This window comes from Tigriopus californicus, chromosome 9 (assembly GCF_007210705.1).
Source record: "Tigriopus californicus strain San Diego chromosome 9, Tcal_SD_v2.1, whole genome shotgun sequence".
Lineage (NCBI taxonomy): Eukaryota > Metazoa > Arthropoda > Copepoda > Harpacticoida > Harpacticidae > Tigriopus > Tigriopus californicus.
The window spans coordinates 9,120,498-9,141,139 of record NC_081448.1 but is presented as its reverse complement, the minus strand read 5'-3'; the positions used below and the strand labels follow the sequence as shown (position 1 = coordinate 9,141,139).

At 48.3% G+C, this 20,642-nt stretch overlaps 6 protein-coding genes across 8 annotated transcripts; 3 read left to right on the top strand and 3 right to left on the bottom strand.

Moving 5' to 3' along the window:
- Positions 1-44: 44 nt before the first annotated feature.
- Positions 45-3,783, bottom strand: LOC131886380 (ankyrin repeat and fibronectin type-III domain-containing protein 1-like). The gene has a single exon (XM_059234684.1). It carries the CDS (start codon positions 3,454-3,456, stop codon positions 304-306), a length of 3,153 nt encoding a protein of 1,050 aa, XP_059090667.1. The 5' UTR covers positions 3,457-3,783; the 3' UTR covers positions 45-303.
- An 864-nt stretch (positions 3,784-4,647) lies between these two features.
- LOC131886813 (neuroepithelial cell-transforming gene 1 protein-like) lies at positions 4,648-9,438 on the top strand. Its single transcript, XM_059235220.1, has 10 exons — positions 4,648-5,114; positions 6,109-6,584; positions 6,667-6,772; positions 6,847-6,957; positions 7,023-7,202; positions 7,277-7,388; positions 7,454-7,578; positions 7,688-7,837; positions 7,909-8,170; positions 8,246-9,438. The coding sequence occupies exons 1-10, from the start codon at positions 4,953-4,955 to the stop codon at positions 9,118-9,120; spliced, it is 2,559 nt and encodes an 852-aa protein (XP_059091203.1). The 5' UTR covers positions 4,648-4,952; the 3' UTR covers positions 9,121-9,438.
- A 1,735-nt stretch (positions 9,439-11,173) lies between these two features.
- Positions 11,174-12,785, top strand: LOC131886251 (large ribosomal subunit protein uL2m-like). The gene is made up of 4 exons (XM_059234521.1): positions 11,174-11,670; positions 11,753-12,025; positions 12,109-12,425; positions 12,515-12,785. The coding sequence occupies exons 1-4, from the start codon at positions 11,323-11,325 to the stop codon at positions 12,717-12,719; spliced, it is 1,143 nt and encodes a 380-aa protein (XP_059090504.1). The 5' UTR covers positions 11,174-11,322; the 3' UTR covers positions 12,720-12,785.
- Positions 12,471-14,024, bottom strand: LOC131886252 (elongation factor Ts, mitochondrial-like). The gene is made up of 3 exons (XM_059234522.1): positions 13,764-14,024; positions 13,200-13,701; positions 12,471-13,128 (listed from the first exon to the last, which is right to left on the bottom strand). Exons 1-3 carry the CDS (start codon positions 13,968-13,970, stop codon positions 12,806-12,808), a joined length of 1,032 nt encoding a protein of 343 aa, XP_059090505.1. The 5' UTR covers positions 13,971-14,024; the 3' UTR covers positions 12,471-12,805.
- On the bottom strand, positions 13,989-16,061 carry LOC131886250 (xaa-Pro aminopeptidase 3-like). The gene is made up of 3 exons (XM_059234520.1): positions 15,402-16,061; positions 14,424-15,304; positions 13,989-14,349 (listed from the first exon to the last, which is right to left on the bottom strand). Exons 1-3 carry the CDS (start codon positions 15,759-15,761, stop codon positions 14,049-14,051), a joined length of 1,542 nt encoding a protein of 513 aa, XP_059090503.1. The 5' UTR covers positions 15,762-16,061; the 3' UTR covers positions 13,989-14,048.
- Positions 16,062-17,137: 1,076 nt separating this feature from the next.
- Positions 17,138-20,209, top strand: LOC131886775 (uncharacterized). 3 transcript variants are annotated; one of them, XM_059235175.1, is made up of 5 exons: positions 17,138-17,532; positions 18,140-18,191; positions 18,264-19,523; positions 19,603-19,778; positions 19,845-20,209. In XM_059235175.1, exons 1-5 carry the CDS (start codon positions 17,371-17,373, stop codon positions 20,094-20,096), a joined length of 1,902 nt encoding a protein of 633 aa, XP_059091158.1. In that variant the 5' UTR covers positions 17,138-17,370; the 3' UTR covers positions 20,097-20,209. The 3 variants fall into 3 exon arrangements, with proteins under 3 accessions (XP_059091158.1, XP_059091157.1, XP_059091159.1); XM_059235174.1 differs by having other exon boundaries at positions 18,140-19,523; XM_059235176.1 differs by lacking the exon at positions 17,138-17,532 and adding an exon at positions 17,898-18,067 and having other exon boundaries at positions 18,140-19,523.
- Positions 20,210-20,642: the final 433 nt, after the last annotated feature.

Here is a 20,642-nt window from a genome sequence, read left to right as displayed (position 1 = left end):
GCTAGTAATTTCTTACGTCTCGAAGGAGCGAGCGAGCAAGCGAGCGACTAAATAAATATCTGTATTTCTGTAGAGCATTTGAGACAAAGAGAGCAGAGATTCGTTGGCAATTGGTGACGATTCACCTGAATACTGATTAAGCTACTTCATATCATGTCATATCCCAAGCAAGTGGCATAGTAAGGCGTATGAATGAACGAGTCAGGGTGGTAAAAAAGAACATCTTAGATAGAGCAAATAACTTATCTATGCATCCAAATTTCAGGGAATGAGCAAAAAACACTAAATACTACATAACTCAGGTCACAACATTGTGGAGTGTCGAGAAATATGCTCGATCGCAGCCAAGAGATCGTTTTTCATCCGAACAAAGAGACGTCCTTTCTTCCACGGATTCTGCAAATTTAAGGGCTTGAAATCGTCTCGAAGGCACCGCTCTCGATTGCCGATCACGGCCACGAGACAAAAGTTCTTGAGCCGCTCGTTCTCATAGATAGGCCCTTCCTTGCCCTTCAGAATGACCGCCATATTCAACTGTTTGATGACCAAGTCGATCACTTCTCGGGCCGTAGTCGAATGGGTTACGTTCAATTTAACGGATGTTCCACTCGCTAAACCCGTGTCGTAGGCAGCGTAAACCTGCAGAACATTGGGCTCGGGGGAGTCTGGACGATCGAAATTGGCGAATCGACCACCTTGGGTGATTCGAGGATCAAATGTACCCGAACTGACCGAAGTCGAAAGATTCTCATATTGCGGTGCGGGAGCATGAGACGAAGAGCGAGGCTGGGTGCTCGGAATTTGCCGGGATGGGGTTTGATCTGAGGTCGAGGAGATTGACGAGTTTGTACTATGATGAGACTGAGTGAGGCTCGACAGAGACGACGGCGGTCCCATGGCATTCGGGGTCAAGCCCACATTGTGATGACCCGCTAAGGGTGGAACAGGTTGGGGAAAGTTGTGTACTTCGTTTTCCTTATTGTTCTGGTGGGAGAGGTGAAATTCGAGCGGGTCCGACCGTGTGGTTGGCGTGCGAGTCAATTTGGTTGAAGTAGGCCGATTTGGAGAGCGGGTATTGGACCCACTAGCATAGGCTTGGTCCGACACAGACGAGGAGCTCCTCTGGAAGGCGGAAGACTGCGAGATGGTCGAGTTCTGCCTCGAAACCGAGAGGCAGAAACGACTGTCATCGGGCACGTAAGACTGGTTTGAGTACCAGTCCGAAATGTTTTCAAATTTGACCCCACACTCCGAGCCCTTTCGTCGCGCTTCCGAGAGGACGTCCAAGATCCACCGGACGTCTTTCCAAGAGTCCTCGAGTCGCGAGTGAAAGTTCTGCAGTTTGTGCAAGTAACTTTGGGTCTCCTCTAACTCTTTGGTGGAGAATGCCTCTCTCAGGCTCTGTTTCGCACTGAGCAATTCAAATTCCAAGTAGAGAGTGGCGCGAGAAAACGCTGTTAAGAGATCACGGAAGTAGGCACGTAGGTGAAACACTTCGAACAATTGAACCGGTATGGAGAGTAGATCACTTTTCTCGAGATTAAGCGGTGGTCTGACATCGGCCACGCTACACACATGCTCCGGGGAGGGAACCACCAAGATCACAGAGATATCAGCCGAGAGCTCAAAGATCTCGGCGTCGTAAAGCCGATGAGCACCACGCAGCTCTACCGGGATGTCCAAGGTGTCAAACAACCGTTTCATTGAAGCCTCAAGCTGACTACCGAAGGCGAATTGGGATTCCGTGGGCTTGAGATGTTTCAGCAGATGATATTGCACATCCGAGCCCTCTTCTCCTTCTCCGGCCAAAAAGTTGGTGGTGGGACTAGGCGCTTGCATGGCGGACGTTTGGCTGAAGATCCGCCCTAGTTTATTCACCCATGCCCATTCGTCGCAAGTGACGTGTGGGTTGGCACGTACTTTTACATAGGGCAAGATCGAGGGACTCGTGTTGGTGACCATGACCCGCATGCTATCTAAGCCCGACACAGCTTGAATGTAGCACAGGTAGAGGCCCTTTGAGAGGCATATTGCACTAACTTGGTGAAACAGGATCTGTTCACGGATAGTGGTACGAATCAGATCCATGGAGTTGTACTCCGAATCGGGCCCCACTTTTTGAGCTTTGGTTAGGGGCACCCACTTGAGACTGAGACTCACCAATGATTTGGGCTGTCGGATGTGACTCACCATGGAGAATACGACACTCCCATCGGACTGGTGGATGGGTGTGTGATATGGTATGCCCAACTCGCACAGGCCCAGAGTATGTTGCATATTTTGAACGGCTTGCAGAAGCTTCAATCGGAAACTCGTAGCCGACGTATGATTGAGTTTAGACGTCTCTTGGCGAACCCGTTCCACATCGCCTAGGGCGTGGCCGAGCTTGGCAAACCATTGGTACTCGCTCATCAGGTTTCCCGTATATTGATCACAAATCTCCATGAGGGGTAACACCTCTTCATTGGTCATAAGAATCTTGTCCTCATGGAAGAGAATACAACACAGATAAGCTCGCCCCGAGATTAAATACTTTTGTAACTTCGGAGCGGAGCTCGTGGTGAACAGTTGCCGTAACCCTTTACGCTTGGAGAACTTTTGCGGCTCATACGCCTCGTCGTCTTGCCCGACGAAATGGTTCAGAATGTCTTGGCAGATATCAAACTGCTGTCCAATCCGGGGAACCCGATCTTCCACGCCGCGCCAAGATGACGGGACCACAGATTTCGGGGTAGCGGCGCTAAACGGACCAAAGCCTTGCGGGTTGCCAAAAGAGGCCCGGATGAAATAACGCTGCCCCTCGACCAGACAATCCACCACCGTGGTCAAGGTCTTGACGTTTTGATCGACGACTTCGCCTTCCACCCGGGCGAAGGAATCTTGACGACTCCATTGAATCTTGTACTTGGTGAAAGAGGCTTGACCCCCACCCATATCCGGCTCATGGAGGCGGACCGACACGCAATTGGAGCCTACGACTTCGGCTTCCACCGTGGGCGGGGCGTGGGGCCGCCCTTGGGCCTCAAACCCCTGCCGCAATCGACGCAAGGTGGACACGCGCTTCTGCCACAAGCTCTGCTGTTTTTCGCATTCCTTTAACTGAGCGTGACTGAGTACGCCCGCCGCTCCGGGCGCGCCGTGAGCTTGCCCGTTCTGCGTAGCCCGCATCAGTTGGCCGAATTTCTCGACCTGCTTCTTGGCCTCCGTTAATAGGGTGGTGTATTGGGCTAAAGCGCCCTCGGGCGTGGCAAACCGACCACCTTCGCGGGCACCAGCCGTCAGGAGGAGGTGGACCAGATCGGCGTTGCCCGTGGCGAAGGCCAAGTCCAAGGGCGAGAAGCCATCGGCGTTCAAGGCCGAAAGATCCTCGGGAGGAGTGGCGTCCAGGATGGCCCGACATTTCTCGAGTTTCTCGTGCTCTACGGCCGAGCACAGAGCCTGAAAATGGATGTCCATGGACCAAGAGAGACAGAGCCTCAAGGGCGAGGCCCGCACGCCCACAAGTCCGAGGAGGGACAATCAGGGGGGAATTGGAGCCGCATCACCGGAGGCGGGTCAGGCACTCAGCCCCGGGGTGAGTCGGGATAGCCATGTTAAGCGGGTAGTGGACTCACGGGCTAGGATGGGGGTTGAGGCGGCCCAATGGACGGAGAACCTTCAGAAGTAATAATGAGATTGAGAATGCTGGGCTTGATAAGAGGGCTCAACGGGTTTCAAATAACAATCAGTCACAACAAGGTTGAGTCCATGGAGAACAGCGTTCTGCGCGTTATTCGCACTCACCTTTCTCAGAACCAGGCACGCTAGCTCAAGGACTTAGCTGAAGAACAAGAACCATATTGGCAGATAAAGGAAAGGCTAGACGACTGTTTGGACTTTCTATTCGTTCCTCAGTGCAATGGAGTTTTTTGATGGCATTGACATTTAGTAGCTGAGACTTGAGGGGATCATTGTCGGTTCCCTGGAAAAAGTACGTACCAATAACTGGGACTAGGGTAGCTGAGCTCAGGCCTGGCAGGTTGTTCCAGGCCAAAGTGCCAGATCCTGGCCCAGGCCTAGAGTACAGGTGAAGACCCAAGGTGACCCGAAAGCTAATCCCGGTGGTCGAGGGTGGTCGAGGGCCTACTCCGTATAGATTTGTGTAATATATATAAAATTGACTTTGAAAGGGCACTAGATACATGATGGATGAACGAGAGGATAGCCAATATTGGGTGGTGTTTTTTGACATTTTTTCCCCTCTGTTTAACGCATTGTCTCCCGGGCTGCCACCGTTTTGAGCCCCAACATTCCTAACATGCGGCCCCGAGTCAAATCAACGCCATTCTGCATTATTCTAGGGGCTAAAATTGTTGGCTCATTCAACCATTTGGTCCCGTTTCCGTGCGCCCTGGAGGAAACCAAACGATTCGTCCTAGGCTCCCTGATCCCCCACCTGTAAAACAGGGTGGTGGCCTCATCGACTTGGCAAGTTCATAGTACCCTGTCTGTGGACGCCAGTCGGGCCTGGCAGGCCCCACCCAGAGTCCTTTTTGACGCCTCTCACGGCCTCGGCTGACTTTCCACGCGGTTTATGATCTACAATACACCCGTGATATGATAACTCATCCTCATGGACTCTCGTCACCTGCCTCTTTCCTAGGTCTGCTGGGATTGAGCAACTGATGATTTTAACCGTTGGCGGCAGACCAGCCCATCAGCCGAGACTCCACTGGATGGACTCTCTAATTGGGAGCTCAAGCTAAGGAACACGGAGGATCCAGTCACCAGTTCAACGTGCGCTCGACAGCTGAAAAGCCGGACCCGATCCATCCGTGCCAAGTTCCAACCCTGCCCTGAACCCGCCAGGGTCAAGATCCCAGAGAAGTGCCCAATTTTCGCGGTGCCCATCACCCGTGGACCGAGGTCTGTCTCCTAGGTCGAAGACGACGCATTCGGGCTGAGCCGTGAGTATGACCATGGACGAGAGTGTGGCTCCCGGGGCCCAAGAGACTTTAGCCACGTCGTTGGCCAAACCGGGCGGAGCGCCCGCCCATGGTGCCGCCCACAACGGCTCGTTTTCCATTGAAGGCAACCACCTGAAACGCGGCCTCAAGAGCTTGACCTCGCATTTGGTAAGACGTTCAATGGGTAAAGCTTGCCTGGAACGGACCTGGACGCAGCCAATAGGGTGATTGAGGACATGTTCAAGCATGATGGTGGAGCCAACGTCAATTAAATTCAAGCGAATAATGGGCATGCAGGTTATCACTGGTGTTAGAAGCGTTGGTTAAGTGGCCAAGTCCGCCTAATTGAATTGGCCCACATATGCAAATTAATTCAGAGGGCTGAACTAGTTTCCAGCTAACTTACCTGATTTAAATCCAGCTCAATTATTTACTTCTCCTGACAATTAAAATGACTATATATAAGGCATTTAAAATTTGGGTCAGATAATGTTGAAAACACCCATATTGTGTAGACCTATTCCTAAATTGGTTGAGTTTCGTCCACGGCCATGCTGGAAGACGTCCTCGATCACTCGAACCGTTGTCTCCCAGATCCGTTCAAGGAAAGCTCTGCCTCCAAGGGTATCCCAGGTTCCTCAAGTTCCGCCAGAAGGTCCGGGAATGCTTGGCGCGGGATTATACTAGCCTCGTGGTCATCGAAATGGATGATTGATTAGCTTCCCAACCATGAAACCCTGAAAATTGGTATTTTTAGTATGAAAAGAAGCTTAGTAGTTGTACGTCTCTAAGTCACAGGTCTACATCCGATCAACTTGAAGTGTCCTCCACATTTTCGCTAGTTCTAATAGTGTCCACCCACGTCCACTCAAGCGCTCACGTCCAGCTTCAACGAAGGCAGACATCTGAGGGCCCAGGACAGAGCCACGGGCGAAGCCAATGAGGGTTTGGGAGGGGCTATCAGTCGTGGTTAGGGAAATGGATCGATAGGAATGGACCCATCGAACTAGGCTACCTTTGATTGAAATTGAGTGGGCCTTTCGAAAAGTTAAGATTGGTAACCACACCTCGGAATAATGAGCGCCTATATTTTACCTGGTTGACCATTCGAAACGACCCGTGCCATTGGCTTGCCTTGAAACGCAGACCTCCTCCTTCACAGAGAAAACGAAAGCGCCGCGGGTTAGCAGCTCCGGCCTCGCCGGCCATCCAACCCGAGGGTCTTGGACGCACCACGGAAGAACAAGAAGAAGCTGAAGATGACTTTGATCCCGATCAAATGGATCGCGTGTCTATGTTTTCATTGGATACCACCTTGGCCGAAGCGCCGGAGGTTAAGCGGTCCAAGACCATGTCACGTGTCACGTCGTTGGCCTCAGTGATGACCACGCCGGTGGCCCGTGTGGGTCACGCCTTGTCACGCTCAATTAGTGGGGCGCGGTTACCTTATTCGCCCTCGCCCGGCGGTCGTAACGCGCCCGGAACACCCACCAAGTTCTTTGGCCGATCCGTGTCTACGGTTCATATGACCGGGTCGTCGGGGGCACCGCCCGCCATGCGTGCTCCGGAATCGCCCTATGGCACGTTACGTCGCGGTGCGCCCGGTCGTAACTCGGCCACGAATATAACGCCTTACAAGTAAGTTGAAACCCGGAGAACGTTGACTTGGCCCACTGTGTCTTGAATGGTTGGTCGATATCACGATAATCTTCCATTCTAGAAAACCTCAACCCACCACCAACAAACAGAGGCCTACCCGATACTGGTCGTCCGATTTTCCGGAAACATGCGCTCGATTGGACAAACAAGAAATCAGGTTACAAGAGGTATAGCTAGTTGTCTCTCAGTAACCTGAAAAGGTCGACCCCTCATATCGTCCGATGCTATTATCATTATATAGGCTATTCATGAGATGACCTGCGGGGAGGAGGACCTAGTGGATGACTTGATCCTCGTGCAGAAAACCTACGCGGATTCTTTGTTACAGTTGAACATCTTGACCCCTTCCGAGGTAAATTGAATCACTTCATCCTTTGCTTGAATAATGCTAACGAGTTCATTCCGAATTGTGACTAGGTGGAAATGGTATTTGGTAACATTCGGAAACTGACCCCGATCCACCGGGACTTGCACAAATTTCTAGAGAGTGCCCGATCGCCCTCCACCGGTATATACAGAAGTGTGGGCCAATTTTTACTCCATTGGACGGGCACGGTGCGGTTACCTTACATCGATTACTGCTCCACATTGATCAAGGTAGAAGTTCAAGTCACAAATTGCTCTAGCTCAATTAGGACGCGTTTAGTCTATTTGATTTGTTCGTGTTCCAGGTGAAAACATTTTTGGATCTCCGCCGAGATAGCGACAAAGACTTCCGCGACTTTCTTCAGCGATGTCTTGAATCGCCCTTTTCGAGAAAACTAGACCTTTGGGCGTATCTCGGTGAGCTTAACGCCCAAATTCGTTTACAGTGGACATTGCTTACACAACGCTTTACTCTCTTGCAGACGTGCCAAGGTCAAGACTTGTGAAGTATCCGTTGCTCTTGAAACAGGTGCTCAAATTTTGCGAGTGTCCTTCCGACTCTGGTCTCCTCACCAGTGCCATTCACCATCTCGAATCCATTCTGCAGGTTCGTGCTTTGTCTATTTGGCCTTTTTGTGACATTTGTGTTGTTGAAACGTGCGTGGGCAACCACGACAAACTGACAAATACTGTAATGCTTTGAATGCTTCTTGAAGGACGTAGATAAGGCCATGGCCCAAGCTCGTTGCCAAAATACGATCGCCCGACTGGATTGGTTAGACGATTGTCCCGTGGACGCCAAAGTTGCCGTGAACAACGCATCGGAAGAAATTTTAGAAGGCGTTTTACGCAACAACCGAGGAACGGTAAGTCACGGCAGATATCACAAAAATCGATTGCTTCTGAGCAACCGTCTTGCTTTCTTTCTTGGACTCAGAAATTGGAATGCCATCTGATGGATACTGTGTTGATCTTGGGTCGCCCAAGTACTCGTGGTCAAGGTGGAGTGAAGAGATTGCAGGTGTATCGCACGCCCATTCCTATTGAAGAATTAGTCTTGGAGGACATCGATCAACATGGTACCGTTTCCATGGGATCTGGAAGTAGTAGCGGTAGCTCTGGATCGAGCACGTCATCACTATCATCCAGTGGTTCTAAAAACGGCTCCTTCAAATCAGCCTTTTCTCACTCCCAACCTTGTGAGTCCTTTTTCTCAGGATTGTAGATCAGGAGCAGAAATGTGATCCTTTACTTTTTTTTTACCTTCTCTTTAGCCAAGGGTTCTAGTTTCCGTGTCAGTTTTCGTCGTGGATCTCTGGCACCTCAACCACACTCACGGGGAGACACTCCCGTGGAGCGAAATAACCGATCCGATGCCGACAGAAAGCAGTTATCGCACACTTTGATGGCCACTGACGAGCATTCGAAAAGACAGTGGTTGACTTCGCTCCAGAAAACCATCGATACCCACATGGCCGTGCGACAAGAGCAGGAACGCGAGGTGGATTCGCACTCGAACCCTCCCGCCAAAACTCATTCCATCGTGTCTCGATTGAAGTCTGGCCCAAGGACAGCAGGGCTGTTCCAAAAAAATAAACGATCCCCGAGGATTAAGGCCAGTCTTAGTTCGACGCATGTAGACTCGTTGAAACGCGGGAGTGCTATCAAACGGTTGCGGACCCACGCAGCTTCCACGTCCGCACTCAGACCCGACAACATGCCCGTTTTCGACGAGAATACTCCAGTTCTGCATCACAAGAGCGTGCCGCGAATTCTGAGTTCGTCCGGGGGTCTGCGATTGCGGAGCGGCACTGTGGGATCCGCCAAACCACCGCTCCCGTTGTTAACCTCGGGTCAACACCATTCTGTGGAGATGCGGAAACGAGCCTCTTCAAATGGAGGACAGCCCTTGACTCCCTTGAATGAGAAACAATCTACTACGGCGGTCAAAAGCAAAAGCGGTCGGCTCGATCACATCCGGAGGGAAAAGCTCGGCTCTCGCACCAAATCCTGGGGTCATTTGATGGCTCGAAGCGAGGAGCATCTCTTGGCATGCAGTCTGGACGGACAAAGGGATATGCCCCGCTATTTGACGCGGAGCACCTTGAAAAAGATCAGCAAGAGCATGTCGGATCTGTTGGAATTGTGATTTTGCTCGATCCATGCTTCCCCCCCCCCCTTCACATACATATCAATTCATCTATCATCCGTAGTAGTATTATATTATGGTTGTGCGTTTTTCATCAATTTGAACCCCGTAAGGCAACGTTCATGGGTGCTTCATGCCCATGGATCGATGACCTATCAATCCACCATTAGAATTTCAACCCAGTCCGCCCACCCACTCACGGGAATGGGCGGAGATGGGAGCCAATGAGAATGAAAGAGGTGTGTGAAAGAGTGATAATGATCGCTTGATGTTGTGCGCCAGAATTTTTAAGAAATACAATATACAGTGCCCTTTTAACCCGTCGTTGCAGCAGGCTTTGGCTGACATGGATTACTTTTCTCCAGTCCACGATGGCTTTTCATGAGATCATGTCAAGTTTGGGGGCATTTTTCCTAATATCTTCGGTACGTACGAACATTGTAGACAGACATTCAAGTGTCTCGAACGTAATCTTTTTTGTGGTTCTCAACGAGATCAGATCAGCCACTGATAAAGGGAATATTGAGATGAAAACCAGCTACAGCCATATTTGAAAAATGATTTTCCCTTTTCTGACATAAACTCAAGGCGTTTTGAGGTTGAAGTTTTTAGACAGTCTATATTATTTTACCAAGGGAAGTGTTTCAAACGAGCTCATTTGCCATAGTTATGACGCTGACATGGATGACTTATCCAAGCAGAATTGAGGACTCGAATGGCCAATTCCCACCGAAATTATTCAGAAGTCAAGCGTAAGCATCGCGCTCTCTACCGAGCCTGACGTCATAATTGGTTGCATCTTACCTTTTTTACAACTATCTCTCTACTTTCTCTCGACTAGACTGGATAGCACTCTTAAAGGCCGTTAGTTGTATCATTTGGATGACTCGGGTGAGTGGGCTTGAAAAAAGGCTTCTTTTTGCTTTCAAGATCAAATGAAGGGTGAAATTTGTCACATCTTTCACCAAACAATGTTCCAAAATGCAAGAGGGCCCAGTCTTGAGGTCAGAATTAAAACCAAGATATTTTTAGAAGGCACAAAGAATGTTGAATTTCTCTCCGCTCTGAGCAGCATTTTCAATATGATGGCTTTAGCTTACTACTTTCCCCTAAAAAGTCAAAGATGAAAACATTTATATGCACCTCGATTTTGCTGTTACATTTTTTAATGAATTCCTCTAGTTCGATCATCTCTTCCTAAGAATTCATGTATGCATTGATTGGCATTGCTCGGTAACTGAAGGTGTATTTTACTTTTTCTATAGGCTATACCTTAGGTTTTTTGTATTTATTTATCTTAGGTTCTGACACATTGATGGTATTGATTTTAAAGACCACTCATCTATTTTGTCCTGGACCATGATTTCAGGATGCTTCAAAATATGACTCAGGAGTCTTCTTAGAAATTTAGTTCTTTGTTGATATAAAGCAAGACCCTATCCAAAGAGCAAGAAGATCTTGAAAAACAATAATCAAGTAAATTTTGCCTTCAAATCACAATTACACTGGAATAAATGAAAAGTAAAATAATAACTTTTTTCAATTTTTAGAACATGTTTTTACGTTTTGGGAGCTTATTTTGGCTGATTTTCATAACTCAAAGAAAAAACTATTTTGTCCAAAATAAACTATTTTTCCGACCTCTGATCATCAGGTATTTCTTAAGCCATTTTTTTCAGTTGAATCAAAATAGTGTTACATTGTAACTTTATTTACAATACTTTACCATATCTTAAGTATTTTGAAAGAAATGTTAAGAATATTGGTCTTTTCTTTTGGAAATTTGAAAGATAAAATAAAATACCTCTGATGTGTCCTATTGATGTTACATAAAGATTAATCTAACCCATCTTTGCTAGAAGTTATTCTCCACCACTTAGTGCTATTGTTTCAAAACTGAACCTAACCTGATCAAACCTCACCCACCTTACCTGACTTAACATTATATCACTTTGAGTCTTCTTTAATGCTACCCAAATCCCGATCATTTTGACTTGAATAACGAAACCTCCGTGCCAAACAGCCAGACATGCACGGTGATGCGCCACAAGGATCGGGACCTCCCTCCCTACCTACCTAGCGTACCTACCTACATACAACAAAGTACTCACAGCCAATGAATAAATGAATGAATGACCAGGGACCAAGTGTGGCTGGCCCATTGAGAGTTGTGCCCATAGAATTGTTCCCCCGGTGTTGAATATGATGGGCCTCATGGGCCTGACGCGATGGACCAGTCTGGCTCAACGATGGGCTCCATCCCTGGTGGCCACCCCAGTCTCCGGTTCGTCCTTGAACCTCTGGGCACCCCTAAGCACGCTTTCGTACGCTGGCGGGGAGGGCCCTGGCCGTGGCTGGCGGACGGGAAGTTCGCCCATGAGTGGGGGGTTCCCCCTCTCAGTCCGGCACCTAATGCAGGACTACCGCTTGAATTTCGTGGTCAAACGTGCTCCGCCCCTCGGACCGCATCGGAAACTGGCGCCCAATCAAAGGGATGGCCAAAGGAAAGGCGAACACGGCAACTATAAACGCATCATTCATTATCCAGAGGTACACAATGAGGATCATGAGAATGAGCATGATCAAAGAGGTTTACTTCACTTTTTATCTTTTTATGCTGATCCTGGATTAGGATGGGCAATACACCATCAAGAAGCTGCCCATCACCAAACTGGGCGGGCGGGATCCCGTCACGGGTCGGAAAGTCATTCAACGTTTCGGCGGGGGAAGTAAGCAAAAGTACCGTTGGATTGATTGGCAGCGTTTGCCCGAAGGTTGGGATCCCGAGGAGGATTTTGTTGAGCGAGTCATCAGCCTTAACTATGACCCGTGTCGCGATGCCCGCATCATGTTGACCGGACACGGTGAAAAATTACGTTGGCAAATTGCCACCACCACGGTTCAGGTGGGTGATTTGGGTGGGGCGCCTGCTCAATCAACCAGGCTGGCGTAAGCGGGTTCTTGACGGAGGGTGCTGGTCTATTTTAGGTCGGAGACCTTATCACAGCCAATGGTCGCATTCCGCCCAACCCAATTCGACCAATTGAAGGCCATTCCTACGCATTGGGAGCGTTGCCGTCGGGTACCCCGGTTTGCTTGGTTCAATGGGGTGTGGGGTCCAAAGAAGTTAAAATCATTGAAGGTGGTATGTCTGGTAAGGTGTTGAGGAAAGTGGACAACAAGGTTGTCATCAAGAGCTCCAACAGTTTTGACTATGCTTTGCCCGAATCATGTCAATGTGTGGTTGGAACGGTCATGAAGGAGCCTTTGAAGGCCTTGGAAATCGGGTCACCCAATCGCGCTCGGTAAGAGTATCCAGCATCAAAAGTTCACAACAATGTATGCAAGTATGTTGTGGAATGGCGAGTTTTATTTTCGTTTTCATAACTCGTAGATGGTTGGGTATAATGCCAAGCTCAGGATTGTGGCACAGGAAAACGGGACATTCCGGTCGCAAAATACGAAAACCTCCCCCGGTGGAAGAAGTTCGACCCAAGCCACCACCAAAAAATACAACGATGCTGCTTCATTGTCGAACTGAAGGGATCCGAGGCGAGCCACGTGGTCGAAAGCGAATAATTAACGAACCCAAATGGTGAATGCCGCCCCTCGCCCTGCCGTTTATCTCACTCAATTCAGTTAATAATAATATATTAGAAACCATTCTCGCGTTATCTTGTCATCATCAACTCTTGCCCAACTCAAATCGCACGAAGTCGTGGACGACAAGCCCGTTGGTTATGAGTAATTCGCCCACTGTTATTTCCTGATCCAAAATGAATGGTTGATAGATGAGCTCTTCGTGGTCACGGATCGTGGCATTCTCGAGCTCCCGATTTCGGAGATCCTGTTCGTCCTCTGGGGGCATATCATCACCGTCTATGACCAAAGGCTTGGCGGGAGTTTCGTCATCGGGTTTTATATTCGCAAGATTGAAATTGGCCAGGTCCCCTAAGCGTAGCGGATTCCATCCCACTATGTGCTGGCACAATTGCCGTGCCACGGAGTCTGCAATGATTCGGCATTGGTTGAGACAGACAACGTTTAGGCTAAATACTTCAATCCATTAGTAAAGTTACCCATAGTTTTGCCCTCCTCCAACTCTCCTGTGCCATCTTTGCTCAAAGCGATAAGTGATCCAAAGCGACCGCATTGCACCCGGTTTGGATCTTTTGAAACATTGGGATGAGTGCTTCCAAACACCGCCAAACCAGATCCGGTACTTAAAGTGACGCCTCGCTTGATTACGATATTCTCGCCGATCTGCCCGATGTTCAAGGCGATAATATCGCTTAGCTTTTGTCCGCTCGATGAGCAAGCTAAACTTTCGAGATCGGATTTTGAGGTGTGCTTCACCGAGAGGTGTTCTGAAGAATTAGGGATAGCATTTTCCAGATTGGCCAAGCTGATGTCGTGCAGCAGGTCCATGAACTGAGTGTTACGAGCCACAAAGTCTGTCTCACAATTCAGTTCGACCATTGAAGCGATGTTATCGCGAGTCAAGACGCCCACTAATCCTTGGGTCGCATTTCTTCCTCCTAGTTTTTGAGCTTTGGCCCATCCGAGTTCCAACGCTTGTTTCTAGAGACGAAAAGAGATGATCCACTTGAGATACCAATGAGCTCATAAATGTTCCCTCATACCTCCAGCCAGGCTTTGGCTTGATCGATATCTTGGTCGTTGTTCTCGAGAGCCTTTTTGCATAATGACAGGCTGTATCCAGTTTCTTTCCTTAGTTGGCCTAATTGTGAAACAGGTTTCTTGGCCGCCAAACTATTCGAAGAGGTACTGAAAAGCGACACTTTTGGAAGATAAGCGGTCGAAATCCGAAAGGGAAGTAAGCGGTTCATGACGTGTGCTTGGTGCTATCTGAAAAAGTCAAGAATAGCTCTATAGTAATCGCATGGGAGACTGAATGGATCTGGCTTTTATTGGATGGATGACGTGGATGATTGAATAAGCATTTCTATTTGATCAATTGTCTTTGGACAAGACTTGGATAGGACTTCATATCCACTTGAGGTTATGAGTACATCATCTTCAATTCGAATGCCGATGCCTCTGAATTCCTCGGGAACCGATTTCATACTCTGTGGAATATATAGGCCCGGTTCCACAGTTATCACCATATTCGGCTTGAAGTTGATGGACTTGGAAACCAGGGCCGTGTCGTGGACATCCATGCCTAGATAGTGGCTCACATGGTGAGGACAGAACGTCTGAACTTTCCTGCAAAGCGTATAAAGCGATAACAAGCCGCCCTTAATCAAAATCAAATCACACAAAGCTTTTAAAGTACTCACGACATCATGTGATATGGCGAATCCGACGAAGGGATCAACCCGATAGACTGCAATCCCACCTGAAGGTAACCTTGCATTTCCTTGAAGAGTGAATCCACCGTGGCTTGACCGACTTGCTCAAGGTTCTGGAGCACCCGCTGCTGGACGTCGAGTACCATCTCGTATAACACCTTTTGCGGTTCTGAGAACACGCCTCGGACGGGCCAAGTGCGAGTGATATCGCTCGTATAACCGTGTAATTCACAGCCCGCGTCCATGAGGATCAATTCCCCCGCTTGAACTTGTTGCGTGCATTGGGTATAGTGTATCACATTAGCATTATCACCGGAAGCCACGACCGGCGGGTAAGCTAAATACTCAGCGCCCCGCATGCGACATTCGTAATCGACAGTGGCAAAGAATTCGGCTTCAGTCTTGAGTCGTTGCGATCGACTCATGGTGGTGGCAATGGACTGAGCGGCAATATCACAGGATCGTCGCATTAGCGCCACTTCCGCCTCGGATTTGATCACTCGCAGGGCTTGGATATCCGACCGGGGGGACTCAATGCCCTGATGACCTCCGCCATGCATGAAATCCAACACGACTTTGTGCAGCTCGTCATGGGTGGGATTCAAATAGTCGTACCAGAGTAGATACTCCACATGAGTTTTGGCGTAGCTGGACAGGAAGTTGGACAGATGAGACAAGGGCAGTATTTGATCCAGACCAAAATGAGCACGGCTCTCCTCGGTGACGGCGGTTCGCGCGCCTTCCCACATGGCCTCGCGCGCGTTGGCGTCGCGAACAAACAGCGTGGACGCCTGACTTTCCGGGCCAATGGCAATGATGAGGGCCCCATCCGGTTCCAGTGAACCCGTCAGATAGCGAAAGTCCGTATCCTGGTCAAAGCAAATTCAACATGATTAGTCGGGGCTGTCAGTTCGAAAAACATGCAAATATATAACCATCGGATTTGATTCAGAATTTCAGAAGTACCTGCCGGAAAAAATACGGAATGCGATCGATCATATATTTTCGGCGGGCCGCCGGAATCACCATTACATGGTGCTGATACCGGGCATGCGTCAAGGGCGAGGCCCGACCTAAAGACTTGGTGGCAGCGGGCCCGGCCAAAATCCGTTGAGCCAGGCGGGAACGCCGTTGACCGAACTCGGCGCGAGGGATGCCGGGGCACACCTCATCCGCATCCCCGAACAAATGGCCGTGCGTGAGCGGTGTGGGCTGACCAATGGGGCTGCTCGAGCAGGCCAAAGTGGCCGGTGGGGTGGGTGGAGCTCGGTGACGCCAGAGCGGTCGCCACAGATGGGATAAGCCGCGAAGGCCAGAAGCCGACATGGTCCCACCCGTCAAACGCAATCCACGCCCCGACCCAACCCAAGACGACAGTACAGCACAGATCTGGGAAGGCGGCTAGGCTGGTCTAGTTAGCTCGTTCGAGGCGGAAAATGCGGCATCGGGTTCGACCACTCATCCAGCTACTGATCGATGGCTCGGAACCGGACACAACTTATATTAAGGCACCAGGACATGTGGACATTGGGTATTGGCCTGCCATGCTCAGGATGTGGAGTTAGGCAGGCATGCCTATGCTATAATAGATACGTACACGGACGGCATGGAAGGTATAGAAGGAGGAGGACGAAGAGCAATGTTGTGCTTATTTCTCCCAAGAAAACAACGAAAACAACGTTCAACTCTTGCCATGACAGGCCCTGACCCAAGGAGGTTGAGTGATTTTCTTACACCTGACGGGACTAGCCAGGATTAGAGCCAGGATTAGAGCCAAGGATGGCCCCCGGGATGGAACGGAATAGCCCGAATAGCCCTTGTCATTGAGCGGAGGAAGCGCCCTCTGTTTCGTCTAGGTGCGGACAAACCAACGTAGAAACGAAAGAATACGCTCTGAGATGCCAGACTTTATCAAGAAATTATCTAATGAACAATTTATTGACCAAGTACTGTGACACAATGAATCAGCCCTTCTGGGAGACGTTTCAAATTCTCTATGGGTAATATTCCGAACACTTATGACGAGGAAATCATCATTTTACAGGAGCTTCTATTATGGGTCGGCAGCTGGTGATTGCCCCTATGCAAAAAAACCTCCAAATTGCTCCCATGTTAGATTTCAAAAGAGATTGCCGTTTCTTTCATTTAATGATCATTTATCAAACAAAATTGAGTGGCTAAGATCAATACAAAAAGAATGCTTCACCTAACATGACTTCGCTAAAAATTAGTCACCCTTGGCAAATGATGAATTTTCGAAGCTGCCGAGCGATTTGAAAGCAGGTTTCTCAGAAGGGTTGGTGATGTATATATATATATGGTACTAGAATAGATTAGCAATAAGTTGGTCAACGAAAAAAAAAAACTTTTTAAAGTCAGGCATCTTAGAGTGTATGCTTGTATTTCTCGGTTTGTTTGCCTGCAACGAGGGGAGGGAGAGGAGAATGAAAAGGGCTATTGCATTAGAAATCAAATCTAGCTCGTTGGAAACACCAAGTATTGAAATCAGTGGGGGTAGGGTCTAAATATTCCAGGCCAGAACCATCAGTTGAAACTGATGCAAGTGAGGATCCAATCTATTTGTGTTTGGGTCCCAGTTTCAGATACCTCAGACATTTGGGCCTAAGCGCCGATTGCATGGCCGCTTGGCAGTGTTCAGTCACCCTACGATTAGGTTTGTTGTGGGTTGGCTGAGTTCAAGGATTTTGTTGCGTTGGTTGTTTCACGAGGAGCTTCAAATAAGATTGGGTCCAAGGTTTCAGACCATCCGATCCCAGGAACGTCAAGGGCCCGAGACTGTGGCTGAGCTCGTGACCGAGCCCCAGGCAGTTCCGGATTGGCGCCCCCGGATATAGCCTCCATGCTCAGGAGGGCTGATTGAAAGACGTCTGACCTCATTGGGAAGAGAGAAGCCGGATTTGGGGGGGAGGGGGGGATGGCCATGGCCGACACGAGTGTGGTGGTGTTGAGTTCGGACGACGAGACGGCGGCCAACATTCCACCACCGGACTCAATGTCCAGCCAAATTCAGACCACTGACTCGCTGCCGGGAGCTGGAGCACCTACGCAAGAGACCCACCCCTCGAAGGCCTCGTCGGTACGTCGGTCAGGCTAGTCAAGCTATGAAGAGTAGGGAATGAATGGCCTTGGGTGACCTTCCCCGATTTGCGATTTTTCCATCATTAGATGGGGGGCGGGGCTATTGGCCCAATAGGTTCATCAGTTAGGTTGAGGGGTCAGCCAACCCAACCCTGCTGGTGTATTAGATTTGATCCTCTTCAACGTTTACTCGTTGTTTTCAAGGAAAATTATTTGATCCAATGTCTAAAGTTTGTGTGGAGTTTGAAGTTTTGTTTTTTTCTGAATCTTGAAATGACACTCCTAAAGAGTCAAAGACTTTGCTTTCTTCCACCGCGGCTTACCTCTGACGACGAGGCCTTCAACTTCAAACATTCATTTTAGATCATTTGCGTTCATGCAATGAATTACGACTTCTCATCTCTCCATCCAATCATGAATAGGGAGCTCCCATTGCTTGGGAAGGAGCGTCCAAAAATGTTGTCAAAAAGCAAAGTTAATTCCCATCCATCTCTGTTCATATAAAACCACCCAAGACACGTGTTACCATTCAAGTAAAACGTTCCTTGTGAAACTCATTTCGTTTTTTTTGTATAATGACCGAGAACATCCACGATTCTTTGCAGTTGGTCAAATGCGAACCTCCCAGTGATTTGGTTTCGGTCACTAAAAACAAAGGTACCAAATCCACCTCTGCCAAGTCTGTTAAAGCCCAAAAAGACCCTCAATTACACATTTCTATCGCCAAAGTGTATTCGCTATGTGGTCAAAGCAACGGTACTGAGGTGAAAATAGTGGTCCCTGAGAAGAAGAAAACCGCGTCCTATCAATCTCGAGTTAGGCCCAAGTCGAGCATGAAACGAAGCTTGGTCCAATCCATGGAACCCGAGATAATTTGCCTCGATGATGATGATACAAACCAGGGCAGTGAAGACCTAGCTGGTCATCCACTGCTTGTGGCTCGCCCGCCTCAAAAGATTCGAAAATTGACACCCACCGGATCTGTTTCATCTGATATTCAAAGTTCAATCCCTCCGGCGAAAATTGTCCCCTGCAACCAATCCAAGACCGTCAAAACTGAGATTGATTTACCGCCCATCCACCAAATCGCTTTAGGCAATGTGAGTATTCATCCCATCGTTGTGTTGGATGGCGATGATGAAGAGCCAATGCCGAAAAGTGAAGACGACTTGAAACCGCCTGCTCCTTTTGATCCGGTGGAAAATGCCATTGAAGCGTGTCGCTTAGTTCTACCTACTGACGAGTTCACGTCTGTCGTTAAGAAATTTAAGAAGCGGATCAAAAATATTCCTCCAGGTCTTCTTGAGAACGAAAAATTCGCAAAATTTGTTCAGGAGCGGGAAACAAAAATTAGATCAGACTCGAAAAATATTTACATTCACATCAAAGAACTCTTGGATGAGCTCAAGAGAGTAGGTTGTTCTGGTTCCAAGACTGACACCAAACGACGAATCATCCCCGAGTCGATTCCAAATGGCAAAGAGCAATCACAAGTGACAACTACCGTTCCAGGAGATGATGAGCCAGTACCTTCAACCTCAGCCTCGATCTCTGTCGATACCGTACCTGAAAAATCCTTGACCAAAACGAAGGAGGTGTCTTCATCTCATTTGTTAAAGCTAACCGAAGCCCAAAAGAAACTCCACAAGGCTATTACACGATTGGAAGAGTCAGAGTGTGATTTAGAGGCTGATGAAGACTCAAACTACCTCAAATTGAGCCGCTTCAAAGCCCGATTCCTCAAAATCAACCGAAAGATAGCCGAATGTCTCAAACTAAACCCAACCCTGGAACGTCGCCAAGATAAACGATTCAAGTGTCAAGGAAGTCGAATCTTGGAAGTCAATGTCAAGATTGAGAAATGGGTGAACCGGGCTAAAAAAGCCAACCGAGAGTTCTTTCCGGACTTTGCCGACATTGTCAAACTCATCGAATCTGTCAATCAAGAGAAAAATTTGTGTTTATCAAAAAGCCAAATCTTAGACGAAGGTAAGTTGAAATTTGAAGAAATGTATATTTTTAAATTGAAGATCGATGTCGAGTTAGAATACGGTGTCTTTTATTGCAGCCAAAGAGTCATTCATTGCAGTAGGTCGAACGTTGAAAGCCCAAAGAGTTCATGATGACATGGAAGATCTTGATTCCTATCTGTCTGAAGACATCCTTCCAATGACAGATGAGCCCGAAGATTTGAAGCGGCAATTAGATGAGAATCTTCAATTGGGCAAAGACAACCTCAATCGGGTAATTGAATTGCTGATTTCCCCATTTCGAACCAATGAGAACCGATCTCTCTACATTTCATTGTAGGTGTTTGACGACTTTGTCAGAAAAGAAGTGGATTCTGGCGAAAAGCCGGAGGAAGTGCAAGATGAGGATGTTGATAATGAAAGCTCTAACGAAATAAACAACTCTGGTCAAGAAGACATGGAGCATGAGGTTAGCAGTGAGGCTACGACGGAAAACCCAACGGTTCTTGAAGAACCCACTTCGAAAGCCGATTTGTCTGCCCCTTTGGAGAAAACGTCTTTCGAGGATACCAATCCGATTAAGTCTAACTAGGTTCTATGTTCCTCCCACGAACCTGCATTTAAATACACAATAATATACGCGACTCTGAATTGTGTGAAATGTGAAGTATCACACGAAATCAAGCTCTTTTCACGATTTTTCTACTCGGAATGTTTTTCCTAATCTGTCCTCACATTCCGTTTATCCCATGTTCCCATGTTATGTTTTTTCGTAGCTCTCTTAGAGTCTGGAAGGGATTATTAGATCATGGCCTATGTAAGTGACCTAGAATTGTCCATTTGTTGCTTGATGTTCCATCATCTTCATTGGAAAGCGCCTCGGAAGATCCCGATGGTTTTACACACGGGGAGCGCATTACTGTAGCCGCGGAGAAACAGCACGAGAATTCTCTCTCTCTCCCTGTCTCTGTCTCTTCTCTTTTTCCTCGGCCTTTTCTCTGGTTCTAAGTTGAGGTGAGGTGACTTGGTCTCGGAGTTTCAGAGTAATAGTTCCCTCGCTGATTTCGTTGTGGATCAAAATAGGAACAACGTTAAGGGATTGACAGACTCTCGTAAGGCGAGGGTCACTCTTAATTGA

Bases quoted from the DNA above. Each gene is read 5' to 3' on its own strand.
- LOC131886813 (XM_059235220.1), top strand. From the start codon at position 4,953: ATGACCATGGACGAGAGTGTGGCTCCCGGGGCCCAAGAGACTTTAGCC. The intron at 6,958-7,022 runs GTAAATTGAATC...AATTGTGACTAG, and splicing joins ACATCTTGACCCCTTCCGAG to GTGGAAATGGTATTTGGTAA. The intron at 7,838-7,908 runs GTAAGTCACGGC...TCTTGGACTCAG, and splicing joins TACGCAACAACCGAGGAACG to AAATTGGAATGCCATCTGAT.
- LOC131886251 (XM_059234521.1), top strand. From the start codon at position 11,323: ATGATGGGCCTCATGGGCCTGACGCGATGGACCAGTCTGGCTCAACGA. The intron at 12,026-12,108 runs GTGGGTGATTTG...GGTCTATTTTAG, and splicing joins TTGCCACCACCACGGTTCAG to GTCGGAGACCTTATCACAGC. The intron at 12,426-12,514 runs GTAAGAGTATCC...CATAACTCGTAG, and splicing joins GGGTCACCCAATCGCGCTCG to ATGGTTGGGTATAATGCCAA.
- LOC131886252 (XM_059234522.1), bottom strand. From the start codon at position 13,970: ATGAACCGCTTACTTCCCTTTCGGATTTCGACCGCTTATCTTCCAAAA. The intron at 13,702-13,763 runs GTATGAGGGAAC...TTTCGTCTCTAG, and splicing joins AAGCCAAAGCCTGGCTGGAG to AAACAAGCGTTGGAACTCGG. The intron at 13,129-13,199 runs GTAACTTTACTA...GAATCATTGCAG, and splicing joins GGAGGAGGGCAAAACTATGG to ACTCCGTGGCACGGCAATTG.
- LOC131886775 (XM_059235174.1), top strand. From the start codon at position 17,371: ATGGCCATGGCCGACACGAGTGTGGTGGTGTTGAGTTCGGACGACGAG. The intron at 19,524-19,602 runs GTAAGTTGAAAT...CTTTTATTGCAG, and splicing joins AAGCCAAATCTTAGACGAAG to CCAAAGAGTCATTCATTGCA. The intron at 19,779-19,844 runs GTAATTGAATTG...ATTTCATTGTAG, and splicing joins GCAAAGACAACCTCAATCGG to GTGTTTGACGACTTTGTCAG.
- LOC131886250 (XM_059234520.1), bottom strand. From the start codon at position 15,761: ATGTCGGCTTCTGGCCTTCGCGGCTTATCCCATCTGTGGCGACCGCTC. The intron at 15,305-15,401 runs GTACTTCTGAAA...TGCTTTGACCAG, and splicing joins TTCCGTATTTTTTCCGGCAG to GATACGGACTTTCGCTATCT. The intron at 14,350-14,423 runs GTGAGTACTTTA...TACGCTTTGCAG, and splicing joins TCGCCATATCACATGATGTC to GAAAGTTCAGACGTTCTGTC.
- LOC131886380 (XM_059234684.1), bottom strand. From the start codon at position 3,456: ATGGACATCCATTTTCAGGCTCTGTGCTCGGCCGTAGAGCACGAGAAA.